This window comes from Mastomys coucha, unplaced genomic scaffold (assembly GCF_008632895.1).
Source record: "Mastomys coucha isolate ucsf_1 unplaced genomic scaffold, UCSF_Mcou_1 pScaffold12, whole genome shotgun sequence".
Classification (NCBI taxonomy): domain Eukaryota; kingdom Metazoa; phylum Chordata; class Mammalia; order Rodentia; family Muridae; genus Mastomys; species Mastomys coucha.
The window spans coordinates 18,036,652-18,050,654 of NW_022196894.1; the positions used below are offsets into that span (position 1 = coordinate 18,036,652).

The 14,003-nt window shown below is 48.4% G+C and overlaps 1 protein-coding gene across 1 annotated transcript; it reads right to left on the minus strand.

The window, feature by feature from the left end:
• Nucleotides 1-464: 464 nt before the first annotated feature.
• LOC116086329 (cytochrome P450 2J2-like) lies at nt 465-6,141 on the minus strand. Its single transcript, XM_031364642.1, has 6 exons — nt 6,135-6,141; nt 5,663-5,836; nt 4,964-5,105; nt 4,111-4,298; nt 878-1,019; nt 465-776 (listed from the first exon to the last, which is right to left on the minus strand). The coding sequence occupies exons 2-6, from the start codon at nt 5,825-5,827 to the stop codon at nt 571-573; spliced, it is 843 nt and encodes a 280-aa protein (XP_031220502.1). The 5' UTR covers nt 5,828-5,836; nt 6,135-6,141; the 3' UTR covers nt 465-570.
• Between the last annotated feature and the right edge of the window lie 7,862 nt (nt 6,142-14,003).

The window sequence follows — 14,003 nt, forward strand, 5'->3', positions numbered from 1 at the left end:
TAAGATTTGTTTGGAGATACAATATTTCAAAGCATTGCAACTGTTTTAGGGAAAGTAGAGTCAGAGTTCTTGATGGAAAATTTAATGGGAATAGTTATCTTGGTAACACATTTAGGTACTTCCTCCCGTTGGTCTGAAGATGGCAGGGAGGGGAAAGAAAATGATATGCACCTACTCCTACCCCTACCCCCACCCCAGCCCCACCAGTTACCAGTCCCCAGCATTTGCATGCTATGGGGAAGCATTTCCGTTTAATTTACTTGGCTACTGCATTGTAACATTTGATTTCCTCCCAAATGAACCATGTGAACTGATTCAAAGTCGAACTTTACCCAGTGTTATAAAATCCTCCTCTGCCAAAGCATAATTATCCTACTCTAAGAAAGAAACTACTCAAACCTAGTTAGTTACTGCTGCAAGACCTTGCTCTGTCCATTTCCCAGGATTACCATCAGAGCTGGTGGGAGAACTGTGGGCAGCTGAGCTAGGAAAACTCCACTTCTTCCTAGCTCCTGACTTTGAGGGTTGACAGATGGAAACCTTGTGTGTTGGGGGGCTGCAGTGGCAGGCCTAGGGCTCCCTAGGGCTGAGGCTGCTAAGACGGAGCACGGCACAAATCTCCTGAGGCTGGGGCTGCAGTGTACCACCAAAGACATATTCCAGCCTGAGGCCTTGGCTCCCTTCTGGTAGTTGTAGCCGAAAGGTCCTGAGGAGGGTGGCAAACATCAGGAAGAGCTCCATTCGGGCAAGCTGTTCCCCAGGACACACCCGATGCCCTGAAAGCAGAGGGAAAGGTCAAAGGAAAACAGGGGACTGTGTCTGTCCCAATAATCTTCCTGCATATACCATTCCCAGGGCCCAGTACTGTTCCTGATACCTGCAGAGAAGGGCAGGAAGGCCTCATTGGCCACAAAGTTTCCATCCTTGTCTAGGAAGTGGCCAGGGTTGAACTGATGAGGGGTCTCCCAGCACTCAGGGTCATACAGCACAGAGGCCAGATTGGGCAAGATGATGGTTCCCTGCAGAGAAGAGCTGATGTAGCTTGAGGAGGCTCAGACTGCCCAGTACCCAGCCTTGGCCTGGGGCTAAAGCAACTCCAGTATATGGGTGGGGGTGGCTAGAGTGCCCAGGACCTGGGGAGATCCTCAATGGCCCTCCCTCCATGCTCACACCCATTAAGGAGCTGAGTTTCATACCTCTAGAGTCAAGGCAGCCCACAATGAGGGAAGGGAAGAATGGAGATAATAAAAAGGGGGAAAGAAAGATCAAGCATTGGAAAGGCAGAAAATGTAGAGCCAGAGATGGACACTTGACCGGTTAGTAGTGAGGAGAAGAGACCATGAACTATGTCCTCATCTTCCCACTAACCATAACCCTACTGTAACCCTTACCTACCCTGCAGCTCTAACCCCAGCATCCACTCTGTCTCACAAGTGAAGTGAAGGAGTAACTAAAAAGAAAGTCACACTGAGAAAATAGGACCAGGAAGGGCCAAAGGCTTCAACCCAAATAAACTGTGCTCTTTTCCTTGTGGACCCAGGGCTAAAGAGAAACACTGTTAGCAGCTAGGGATATAGCTCAGTGGTCCAGCACTTGCCTATCATGCAAGGGCCTGAGTTTAACCCTGCAGTCCTGGCACAGGAAGGAGGGAGGAAGGGTGGAAGGGTGAGAAGGGGGATAGTAAAAAGGCCCAAGCAAAGAAGAATAAGGATTAGTCATAGTCCTAGGTCTGAGGAACTCAGCCTCAGGATTCTAGTGTCCAAGACTTCAGGATCCCTACCCTATGTGTTATTTAACAATTCCATAGAATTGGGCCAAATATCCCATGGCGTTCAGGAGACTGAGTGCAGGATTCTTGGTTTCAACAAAGAGTTTTAAGTTTAAAACCAAAGCAAAACAAAAACTTCTGAAGAGTTTGACATCTGCACCCAAACAAAAACTAAAGAACACCAAAGAGAAGCTGACCCAAAGGCTTCTAGTAGTTGTGTGCCATTGTTGAGGGTGCTACACCACCTGGGCTGAAGCTGTAGCCACTTGGACCAGTAAGACACCCAGATCTGGTCACAGAACTTTACACAGAGGTGTTGGAAAGGCACGTGTTTCTGCTAGTGCCTGAGTAAGCTACACATTCTCCCATTACAATGCAGAGAATTTCCTGAGATTAATAGCCACATGCATTGTGATAGCCCCACCTGCCACTTTTTGTGGTGTTGGGGATAAACCCAGGACTTCAATTACATGTAGAAAGCATGTGCTCCACCAGTAAGCCACACCTCAGCCAAATCAATTCTTGTTCTTTTGAATGTGAGGCTTAGCCTTTAACAACTGAGTTCTTTCTCTGAGCCAGCTCAATAATCCTGAATAATCCCCTTCAGATAAAGAGACATTTGCAAAGAGGCTACAGTTGCTCATGTATCCCATTCCAAATGACATCTGGTGCCTTGGGAAGCACACACTGATCTTAGTTCGTGGTGCAGATTCAGAATGCCCCATTCTAGGGAAGCGTGGGGCAGTGGTCTGCTCAGGCAACTTAAGCCCAGTCGAGTATTTGACTTTGAACCCTGGTACCTCTGTGAGCAGTTTCTGCTTGCAGGGGGCAGAAGGAGCTTGCCCATAACTCCTGAGTCTTTGGTTCCTGTTTTAGTCACAGCCCCTCACAGCTGCCCCTAAAGGAGATGTGTGCTCTATCAGGCACACATGCCCCAAGCTCCCAGCATTCTAGCTGGACCCTACCCCCAGTCATCTGACCACAGCACAGCCAGGCATGCCACACCCCATACAATAAAAGGGGCGGTTTGCCCCCTTCTCACTCTCTTGCTCTTCCTCGATCTCTTGTTCTTCCTTGCTCTCTTGCTCTTCCTCTCTCTCTTGCTCTTCTTCACTCTCTCTTGCTCTTTGTCTCTGCTCTCCCTCTCTTTCTCCTCTTTCCTGCTCTTTGTTCTCTTCTCTTGCCTTCTTGCTCTCTTGCTTTCTCTCTCCCCTTTCCCTCCTTTCCTTCTCTCTATTTGATTGGCCTATTTTCCCTTTCCTACAATAAAATATCTCATTTATACATTGCCTTCTTTTTAACTAACGCACTGTGCAGCCACAGGTCTCAGCATTGGGGAGAGAGAGACCCAGGTCACCAGCAACAGCCTGCTTTTGGTACAACACCTCATATTCACTCATAAAAGCTAAACATGCCATTCCTCCATATTACAGAGCCATCTGGCTCCTGGGGACTCTATTCTAGCCTGTCCTCAGGAAATGGCAGTGTGAGTTTCACCATGACGTGGAATACCTGAGCAGAGACAGCTTGACAAGGATCCCTTGTGGTGGACCCATTACTGTCACTGTCCTTCAGTTGCTAAAATGGTATTGACTCAACAAATCTGGACTCACCTGGGAGATAGGCTTTGGGCTTGGCTGGGGGGGGGGTTATTTTGATTATGTTAATTGAGTGGGCAAGACCCACCCTCAGTAGATAAGGATACCATCACATCCTTGGCCTGGGTAGGAACAGAGAAAGCAGGCTGGGCACTAACATGCCTCACTTACATGTGCTCCACCACTGTCTGCTCCTGACTGTGGATAAAATGCACCAATTCTCTCCAGCTCCTGCTGCCTTGACTTTCCTTTGGTGAAGACCAGTGCAAGATCAAGTGCTCTTAACCACTGAGCCATCTCTCCAGCCCCTAGTTTTGATTTTTGAGATAAGATCTCATGTAGACTCGCCTGGCCTTAACTATGTGGCTGAAAATGACCTTGAACTGACATCTGCCTCTACTTCCTGAGATGTGGGATGTACTACTAGCCTAACTTGTATGTGTTGATTTACTTTTGTATTATTGGTTATTAAACCTAGGGCCCTGCACATGGTAGTTCTACGTGAAATATGTGTGGACAATGAACATCGGAAAGAAGTTTCTTAAAACACCTCTCAAATGTAGGAATCTTTAAGGTTTTATCAATCAATGGTTGTATTCTGTCATAACCACTGCCCCAAATGCCACAGGTGACTGACTGACTGACTGACTGATAGCTGTCAGGTTGACAGAATCGGTAGCAAGTGCCTGTGCTGGGAGGAGTGCAGGTGCTGGGTCTGGCATGGGCCTATTTCAGGCTACTTACCTTAGGCACATAATAACCATGCATCCAGGTGGAAGTCACACACTGACGTACAGCACCCACAGCCACAACGCTGCTAAGGCGCTGTACCTCGTGGAGGACAGCACGGGTGTAGGGCAGTCGCTCTCGATCCTCATAGCAGATGGTCTGTGCAGCTCCCAGCACCTCATCCAGCTCCTGCTGCACTCTCTCTGCAGACAGCTCAGTGAGGGTCTTGGGAAGATGCCTGTGGCCCAGCCTCCCCACACCACCCCTCCACACTGCACACTGCACACTATCCAGTTTCCAAACCTAGAGATGGCTGCTAAAGTTCACAGCCCTAGGTCATACCTCCACCCCACCACCAACAGTTTCACAGGAGAGAGAATTTGCTTCTGTGTAAGGTTCACTCCTGGAGGGTATGAGAAGGGAAAAGACCTGGATGCGAGTTTCACAACCTAGGGACTACTGTCTTCACTTGACATATGAGAAGATGAAGGCTCTACAGAGAAGGTGCTTTTGCCCTCACAGAACTGGAGCTGGTTGCAACCAGTTTGTTCCTTTGAGAACGCCAGATGCTTTCGTTCCTCACAACTGTGATCTTATCATTACCATAGGGCCTGGCACTTAGTAGGTGCTGAGTCATTATTGAATGAGGGAAGCCACACCTCCCTGACCACCAGTTCTGAGAGGCAGAATGATTTCCTAAGGTCATGTAGCAAGTCACAGGCTGGGAGCTGAAATTCCCTCCTGTCTGACTCACACTGATCCCTGATCCACAGAGATGAGAACAAGTCCTCCCCCAGTGCCCATAGAACTTGGGACTAACAGACTGGAGAAGATAGGCATAGGAGAAGTATAACTGAGCGTCCCCTACCCTGGATGGCTCTGTGATGGACCAGGTACATGAGTGCCCAGTGCAGGGTGGTGGCCGTGGTGTCTGTGCCTCCCAGAAACAGGTCAATCACCACTTGGATCAGGTTCTCCTCACTGAATGTGGAGACAGGGTCATCCATGGCCTGGTGAGGGCGAGGGAAGGAACAGCTCTGGCTCTAAGGGTCTCTCCTCCTTCTTGTTAATATTTATTTATTTAATGGATATGAGTACACTGTCGCTGTCTTCAGACATACCAGAAGGCACCAGATCTCATTACAGATGGTTTGTGAGCCACCATGTGGTTCCCACAATGTGGGAATTGAACTCAGGACCTCTAGAAGAGCAGTCAGTGCTCTTAACCACTGAGCCATCTCTCCAGCCCTCTATGGGTTTCTTGTAGCACAGACCTGGTGTCTTCCTAAGGTCTGATTTGTCCCAAGACATATAGGATCAGAGCTTTCTTGAGTGTGAGGCCTCCCAGGGAAGGGCCTGAGTCCCAGGACTGGATTGGTGTCAATAGAGGATGGCTATGGATTTGTGCCCCCTGCATCTATACTCTCTTCTTTCCAGCCTACCATCTGTAGAGAAACCAGTTCTGGCCTGGAAAGACCCTTTCTTGGCCCAAGTTTTAAGGTGCCCAAAAGTTTGCAGAATGAGGCAAACATGAGAAACGGCTGAGAAATGAGAGCTCCAGACCAACCTTGGTGATTTGTGACAGGTAGCAAGTGATAAAATCCTTGGGGGCCTCAGGTGTTCTGAGCTTGTGCCTGGTGATTTCATGGCGGATGAAGCTCCTCACTGCCTTGTGGTACTGAAATATCTTCTGATGGGGTCCTGAGAGGTAGCGGAGGGCCCAGGGAAACATGTCATACAGCTGTGGAGAGAATGGCCCACTCAGGGCTTACGTCGGCACTAGTCCTGAGCCCGACAGCTAAGCCTATACCAAGGGCTACAAAATAGACTGGGCCTCTGATTTAAGGAGCTCAGGGCTGCCTTTTGTGTGGAAAGCCCAAAATTGTAGACAGAAATATGAGCCTAAGAAATCCAGAATCAGACCCAGCCACACCTCCAGCCTTTTTACCATTCCAGCCAGACCCTGGTGGAAGCTCTTGTCTGAACTGGATCCAGATAGTCCCATGACCTACACACCAGCCTCCCCAACAGCCAATTACCCGGCGCCATATAGTGCTGACAAAAGCTAGGCCATGGTTGATGGCTTGAATTAGTTCCAGGAAGATGGGTTCCTCAGAGAGAAAGTGATGGCCAAACACCAGGGCCCCGATAACTCTCGTTGTGGATCGAATGATAGGGACCTGAGGATCGAAGGCTCTCCCTGTGAGGGGAGGGGAGGGCTGAGTATGAGAAGTCACAGACGGCTCTGTCTCACGACTCATCCAGCTTCAGATACCACCACTCCTCTATGTAACTCATTCTCATTCCTCATTCAAGCCCCAGCCAGGTGCTTCCGAATACCTCCTGTGAACCATGGTCTATGAAAGATGCTGTGAAAAGCATGAAGAGCTGGTTAGACAAAATATGGTGCAGTCACGTAGCTGCTGGGAAGAACTAGCTAAGCCTAGGATTGGGGAGAACTTCTTAAGACCGGAATTTCAGATCTTTTGAGGCCTAAAGGGATGAGTATTGGTTCCCCAAGGGAAAGGAAGGCTTGGGGCCTATGCAAGTCCAGAAGGGAAAGAAACCTGTGCACAAGGCAAGAAATATAAAAGGCGCTAGGTATTAACTGAGAACACGTATGCAGAACTATAGAGTAGGCCTTGAGGCTCTCCACTTACTTAGGCATCTTTAGATCTGTATCCACTCACCTTGGGGAAACTGCTAGTCAAAAGTCCTGGTACTGTTACTAGGTTTCAGTGACATCACACACATGCACACACACACACACACACACACACACACACACACACACAGAGGTTTATACTCTGCAGAGATGTGCATGAGTGTGGAGGAGCACAGCGATAGGCAGGCTTGCCCTGGCCCACTTCCTCTCACCCTGTTCCTGGTGAAACACCTTAACCAGCTCTGCTGCCTCATGCTGCAGCTGCAACTCTAATGCCTGCTTGCCAAGGCCCAGCTCCCGGAGAGTAGTCAGGCAGAAGCGTCTCTGTTGTCGCCATGTAAGCCCATTGCTGCAGATAACACCTGAGTCCAAGGAGAGAAAGGATAACCACCGGCCCACACCCCTTGAGTAACTCCACCAGGCCTAGAGAGCAGACCCCCAAATAGCCTTCCCCACCTGCTCTGAACTGCTGCTCTGCCCAAGAGAAAAGTGTCATTGTGGGGTAGTGGTCAGTGAGTCTAGGGTGGGCTCAGAGATGCCTGTCTGATTTAAGGAGCTTACACTCGAGTCTGATTCTGCATCAAGTCCCCACAGACATGAAGGAGAACAAAGGAGGACAGGAGGGACAAGGCCCTTTCTGGGCTGGCACAGATGTGAGCTCTCTGAGGTATTCTGGATGACTTATTCTCCAACACCCGGGGGAAAGTGAGTACACTGGCAGTTGGAATATGACGCTGACTCATTCAAGGCCAGGAAGCCAAGAAGGGCTGATCTGGGCTTTTATGCCAGTCTTTTTTAACATCTCCCCTTACATGGAGGGGTTTGAGAATGTCTTCCTGGTACAGCCCTGTCTGTTCACAGTTCTTAACAATCCTTGACCTCTTGAGTACACTGATGTACAGCCAGCCACCTTCCCTCCCTCAGAGCAAGAGCAAACTCACCTTTTTCGCCAAATAAGTCTCGGAAGAATGGGGTGAGGGGCCTCCCAGAGAACTGTTCTGAGTTGGAGACCAGGGCTTCCTTCACTGCATGGAAGCCGCTCAGCACCACAATGGGTGTAGAGCCCAACCACACCGTAAACACACTGCCGTGAGTCTGAGCCAGCTGTGGAGACACCAGGTATCCCATAGCTCTACGTAAATAGATTCCCCAGCCGCATCTGCTGTGATTGCTCTCTGGATGTGAATACCTATCTTCTCGCATCCAACACTCAACTTTTGGTGTGCATCTTCAGAGTGCCTACCTACTCGAATCAAGCCAAGGGTCAGAGTCCACGGCCATTTACAGGAAATAGGGCTGCGTTTTCACACCCTATCAGTCCTCGTATGGGTATGTTCTAGTATGGTGTGTGATATAAACAGCTGCAGTTTCTTGGATGGGCTTCTTATGCATTACCTGAACCCTCCCCCCATTCTTCCACCCCAATTCCCACCCAGTCTTTATACTCTAATTTTACAAGCCCTGGAGGCCCCCCGCATTTGGCAGGTGTGGTAAGTGAGGCTCAAAGCTTCCAACCTGGCAAATGACAAGGCCCTAATTCTTGCTTCAGCTTCCAAGATCCCTAGGTTGAGTTCTTCTGTCTCTCCCTTTAGAGAATCACGTTGAGAGCCCGCTCCTACCTGGAACAGCATATTTGGGTGTAGCTGAAAGTTTAGCTGCCATAAATTCCCAATGAGGGGCAAAGGGAATGGGCCAGGAGGAAGGTGGCTCCTTTTCCAGTACAAGGTGGCAAGCTTCAGGAACAGGAAGGAGCCAGCCAGGAAAGCCATCCCACTGAATAAAGAGAACATTCCTGCTGACCTCTGCCTCCTCTTCTTCCCTTTTGCTCCCAATAACAAACCGGGCACCTTACTGCTGTCTGTTCTGCCTTTTATACTCCCAGGCTGCTTTGGGATGGGAGGCAAACCAGCACGTAAATCCACTCAGTCACACGACTCACACAGGAGCCACGCCACTCAGCAGGCCACAGGGTTCTGGTAGAGGACAAGCTGCAACATCTTTCTACATGAACACCAGCCTTGCTGCTGGCCCACATAGCTCCACCTTAGGAAGGCTCCTCTCAGCCTCTGCCCAAGTTAACTGAATGTGTTAGCCAAAACGACAGATGCGATAACGGTTAATGGCAGCGTCTCCTCTGGGGACAAAGTGCTCCACTAGGATATGGAGTAAAGCTGAGCTTCTGTGCCCAGCTTTCCACCCAGGTCCATAGCAGCTCCTCCCGAATCTCTCCAGCCTGCTAGTCTCTACCTGTTCTGCTCAGCATGGCTTCTTCACCTGTCCTGGATCCCCACATCTCTCCCATGTCATGTCTGAAGCCTTTTGTTTATGTTTTAACTATCTTAAGGGTAGAGTTGTATGGTCCCCTTGCCTCAGTTTCTCATGTGTGGCCAATCCCTCTCAGAACTCTCATACCCAAGCCGACAACATAGCAATGCCACACTCCAACTGAGGAAACTGAGACGATCTTAGTTAAGAGACTATTGGCAAAGGAGTGTGGATGGAGTGGGGCATCCACAGATACGAGGTTAGCCACAGCGGCAGTCCCTGCCACCCCAGGCTTCCAATTGAGAAGATGGACAGTGGTGGCTGCACAACAGTGTAGATGTACTTACTGCCCTGAAACACAGTTGCGCTTGCTATATTTTATGGCATGCATTGTGTTTTACTATGTCCTAGTCATTTTATATTTTTCTTCAGAATGTCATACATGTATACTTTTTAAAGCCTATCCACCCCTACTTTCAATTTCCAACTCCTTCTGGTACCCCAAATATAGCACCAAACTACTTTATGTCCTTTAGAAATTGATTTTTTTTATTAGCCTACTATGTTCAATTAATGATGCTCATACGTATGTGAAGGTGGGACAGCCACTGGAGCACAGGCAACCTGTCAGTGGTCATACTCTCACACAACGATGCTCCTTCCCCAGCAGCCAGCAAGTGGCAATAATTCCCCAAGGAGAGGTAAGACTTCATGAACCTGTGCCCTCTCTGTGCTGGAGTAGCTTGATCTTGCACAGGTTATCATTGCTGTGGTGGGTTCATGGGTGCAAGCGCCATGCATGTCTAGAGGACAGCATTTCACAGCACCCTGGCTCTTAAAACCTTTCTGCCCCCTCTTCTACAAGATGTGCCCTGAGCCCTGAGAGGTATGGATACAGACATCCATTTAGGGATGCTGGGAGCTCAGCAGTCACTGGCTCTCTGCGCTCGGAGCAGTTACGAGCCTTTGCATTAACTGCAGCCCACTGCGGGATAGGAGAAGCTGCTCTGACTAACATGGTTTGGTTTGGTTTGGTTTTGAGAAGGGATCTCAAACAGCCCTCAGATTTGCTACATAGTGGTGAATGACCCTCCTCTATCCAAGTGCTGGAATTAGAAGTGTGTGACACCCTGACCAGCTTTTCCTATTTTTTTTCTTTTTTCTTTTCTTTCTTTTTTTTTTTTTTTTTTTTTTTTTTTTTTTTTTTTTTTTTTCTTTTTGAGACAGCGTAAGCAGCCTAGATTGGTCTTAAACTCTAAATAGTTGAACTTGGTCATGAACTCCTGATCTACTTAACTCTACCTCCTAAGTGCTGGGATTATAGGCAGTGCTATCATGGCGGGCTTTGTACCACAATTTTTAAAAGTGTCATGAGGGGTGCTGATAGAGGACATCAGAGTTTCATCAGAGGCTTTAGTGTAGATGAAGGTGTCCATGCAGCAGCTGAGGCGATGACTGGGTGATCTAGTGAGAGAAGCGATACAGAAAATGGCTCTGACTTGTGTCTGCATGTTCCACCTGGGCACCATCATTCCAGCTACATGGAACAGGCATGTTTCTCAAAGCCTTCTCAACAGACACAACATTTTAAAGGTGTTTCTTTATGATGGAAAACCTATCACCCTACTGCGAAATGCGTCTGCCCAGCCCTCCCAAGCGTGTTGGCCTTTGACAAGCTTCCTCCCTCCCTTGCCCAAGGCTTACAACATTCTAGCTGCTGGGAAACATGTCTGCCCAAACCTTCCAAGTGCACTGACCTTTGACAGGCTTCCTCCTTCTCTTTCCCAAGGGTTATAGCATTCTGGCTGCTTAAGGCAGGACTCAGTTTCTAAAACAGAGACACACCCAGCACACTGGGCCACCATATCTCAAAGATGGCAGGTGACAAGAACATGAAATCCCCCAGGAACAAAAGCCTCTATTTCTCAGCCTCAGTGACTGAGCAGTGGTCACAAGGTTCTTTTTTAGGGGACTTCCCATGTAGCATATGGTTGACCTTGGTAGCGCTCCCAACAACTTGTTCCAGGCCCTTGGTAGACACCTTAGAGTCAACTACACTGCAACCTAGGCCATGGGGCTATTTTCTTTTTTAGAATTCTAGAACAAGAATGGACAAATTACTCTAAAAGCTGTGGTAAACCAATATGCCCTTTCTGAGGTATGCACACATATTTCTAAATTGCTTCATGAAGTACTGGGAAATATGTTTCACTTCTATTTACACTTGGTGGGGTGAAGTCACTTGCAAGAGGTACGAAGGCTGTAATTCAGTGTCTGTATCCAATTCAGTGTTCTTTTCATGGTTGCCTCCAGATGGGGCAGGGGAGGCTCTGAGCCAACCCTGGAAAAGGAAACACCTAAAGGTGAAGAGGAGACATAGAGGACCCCAGAGCTGGCCATGCTTGTGGGGTTCCAATGCAGCCACACAAGAGTAGGCTGCTGCCTGTCTCCTGTGAGTAGCTCCATCCATAATTCTTCTCCTAGTGCCAGGAAGGTAGACGGTCCCTGGGATAGCCACTCCTTCCTCTCCACCTACAAAATCAATTAAGAGCCCTTTCCAGGCCTCTCCATAACAGTGGATATGGAGGGTTAGAGCCTGAGCCACAACAGCCAAGGAGAAGGAGAAAGAGCGGACCCGTGCTCTGGAGTTCTAGAATTATTTATCTAGCCAGAATGTCTGTACTGTAGACAGGGTTTCAAATACTAAATATACTCAAGATAACCAAAAGGAAAGATTCAAAATCTTACCAAGGATGGGGAAACAAGCTGAGATAAACACAAGACATGAAACACATGGCATGTTGCAGAGCTCCTGAACTCAGCTTGAGAAGCCAAGACTTGGCCTGGAATCAGACTCTGAAAATGGACTGGACCACCACGTGCTAGACACAGCATCAACAGAGCCTAATACAGGTGCAAGGGCAAAGCACTGTTGACTTCCTGCACAGACAACATGGTTCTGGGAGGGTGTTCTCAGGGCAGGATGTGATCTCGTAGGAATGGGGGATGGTGTACATCGTCCTGAGGTGTCACTCCTTTTAGCAAAACATTGTTTTGCCTAGCTAAGTGTGAATGGTATACCAGAAGACATGGCTGCCCCAGCCCTGTATTCTCCACTTGTTTACGGAGGGATGGGCACAGAGGTATTTTTATCTCGGTACCAAACACTACCTGGCACTTATTGGATGTTCAATAAATATTTTTGGGAGTGGGGAGGAGAACAGGTACTAGGAAGCTGTGAGAGAAGAGGGTAGTGGGATAGGAAGCTAGGCAGCTGAGGGTCCTGAGGACTGGAGAAGCACAGTGAGATGGGGGCAGGGTAGGCCCAAAGCACACTGCTCCAGAATGGCTCCAGCACATGCCTGCTAGATCCTGTCAAGGCCAAAAAAATGGGCCAGAGCTGTGTCCCCAAACCTTGAAACCAATTGTTCTAGACAAAATCAGTATATTCATCCCAAGTAGTAAATGTCCATAGGTCTACCTGGATGATACTGGTCCAGTCTCTATGAGTTCAAGGTCAAGGTCAGCCTGGTCTACCCAGCAGACTCCTGGCCAGCCAAGGCTACACAGAGGGACCTGCCTCAAAACAACAAAACAAACAAAAAATATAAAGGCAAGCAAGAAAAGAAGAAAGAGGAGGAGGAAGAGGAGGAGAAAGAGGAGGAAGAGGAAGAGAAGGAGGAAGAAAAGAAAAGCTGAAACCACTTTATTAACCGACAAAACTTGACTGGGCACACAAACACTGGTCAGTAGCTATTTTCTCACTTTTTTTTTCTGTTTATCTGATGGTTTAGGATACTGAGACTGTAACAATAATGACAAAGGAAAGGACAGGCCTTCCTCCTCAGGGCAGGGCAAGGCAAGGGAAAGAGTGGAAGTGACTGGATCTGGAGAAGGGCGCTGTGGGTTAGCTCAGCAACTCATGTGATGCAGCTGGCACACATGAGTTAGTAACACACATATACACCACCCACATCCTTCCTTCTGAAACAGGGACAGGAGAGTTGGGGGTGAGCTAGGGCGGCCAGCCTGGAAGATGAAGGCAGTGGCACTATAAAGCAAAGAGTACTGTTGAGGTGCCTGATGTGTGGGACATGCCTAGTGGAGTCCCTTGGCGGCTAGTGAGGAACCGTGCTAAGCGAAGCCACACTTACATCTAAGGGTGCTGTCCAGTCCTCAGAGAGGAACGGACACAGATAGAGAAGCCAGGAGAGTACTTCCTTTTGTGGCATGAAGCAAGAGGAGCGACATAGGAGGTGAACTAAGAGATGAGAGAATAAATCAGGAGAAAGTTGGTGTAAACTGTAGCAGCAAGAGGAGCAGGGAGAACTGTGAAGATGTCCCCTCTGATGTTGTGTCCCTCTTCGGAAGATGAACACAATGCATAGCAACGGTGGTTTTGGTCTGACAGTGCTGCCCAGCAGCACTTCTGTAATAATAGAGAAGCACCATAGCTGCACCATGTAACACACAGAGAAACCCGTTCTCAAGAGAACAAAAACAAAAACCAGGGAAGGAGAAAGAAGAAGGGACAGACAGAGGAAGGGACAGAGAGAGAAAGGGGGAGGGAAAAGAGGGGGAGAGGGGGAGAGAGAGAAAGAGAGAGAGAGAGAGAGAGAGAGAGAGAGAGAGAGAGAGAGAGAGAGAGAGAGGACAGTTTTGATTTTCCTTTCTTGAAATAGGCTCTCTCTATGTAGCCCAATCTGCATGGACCTTGAGATGCTCTTGCCTCAGACTCCCAAGTGCTGGCTCTAGAGGGGAGGTACCCCTGCAAGTTACTGAAGCACTGAATTTTTAAATTTTAAGCCACAGAGGCAAGTCCTTAAATTTTCAAGACAGTAGTATGTATGCGTGTGTATATACATATATATGTGTGTGTATATACATATATATATAATTTATACTCTTTATTAAAAAAGTGTGTTTTTTTCATACTGTGTATTCATGGAGTCCTCTCCCTCAACTCCTCCCAGATCCT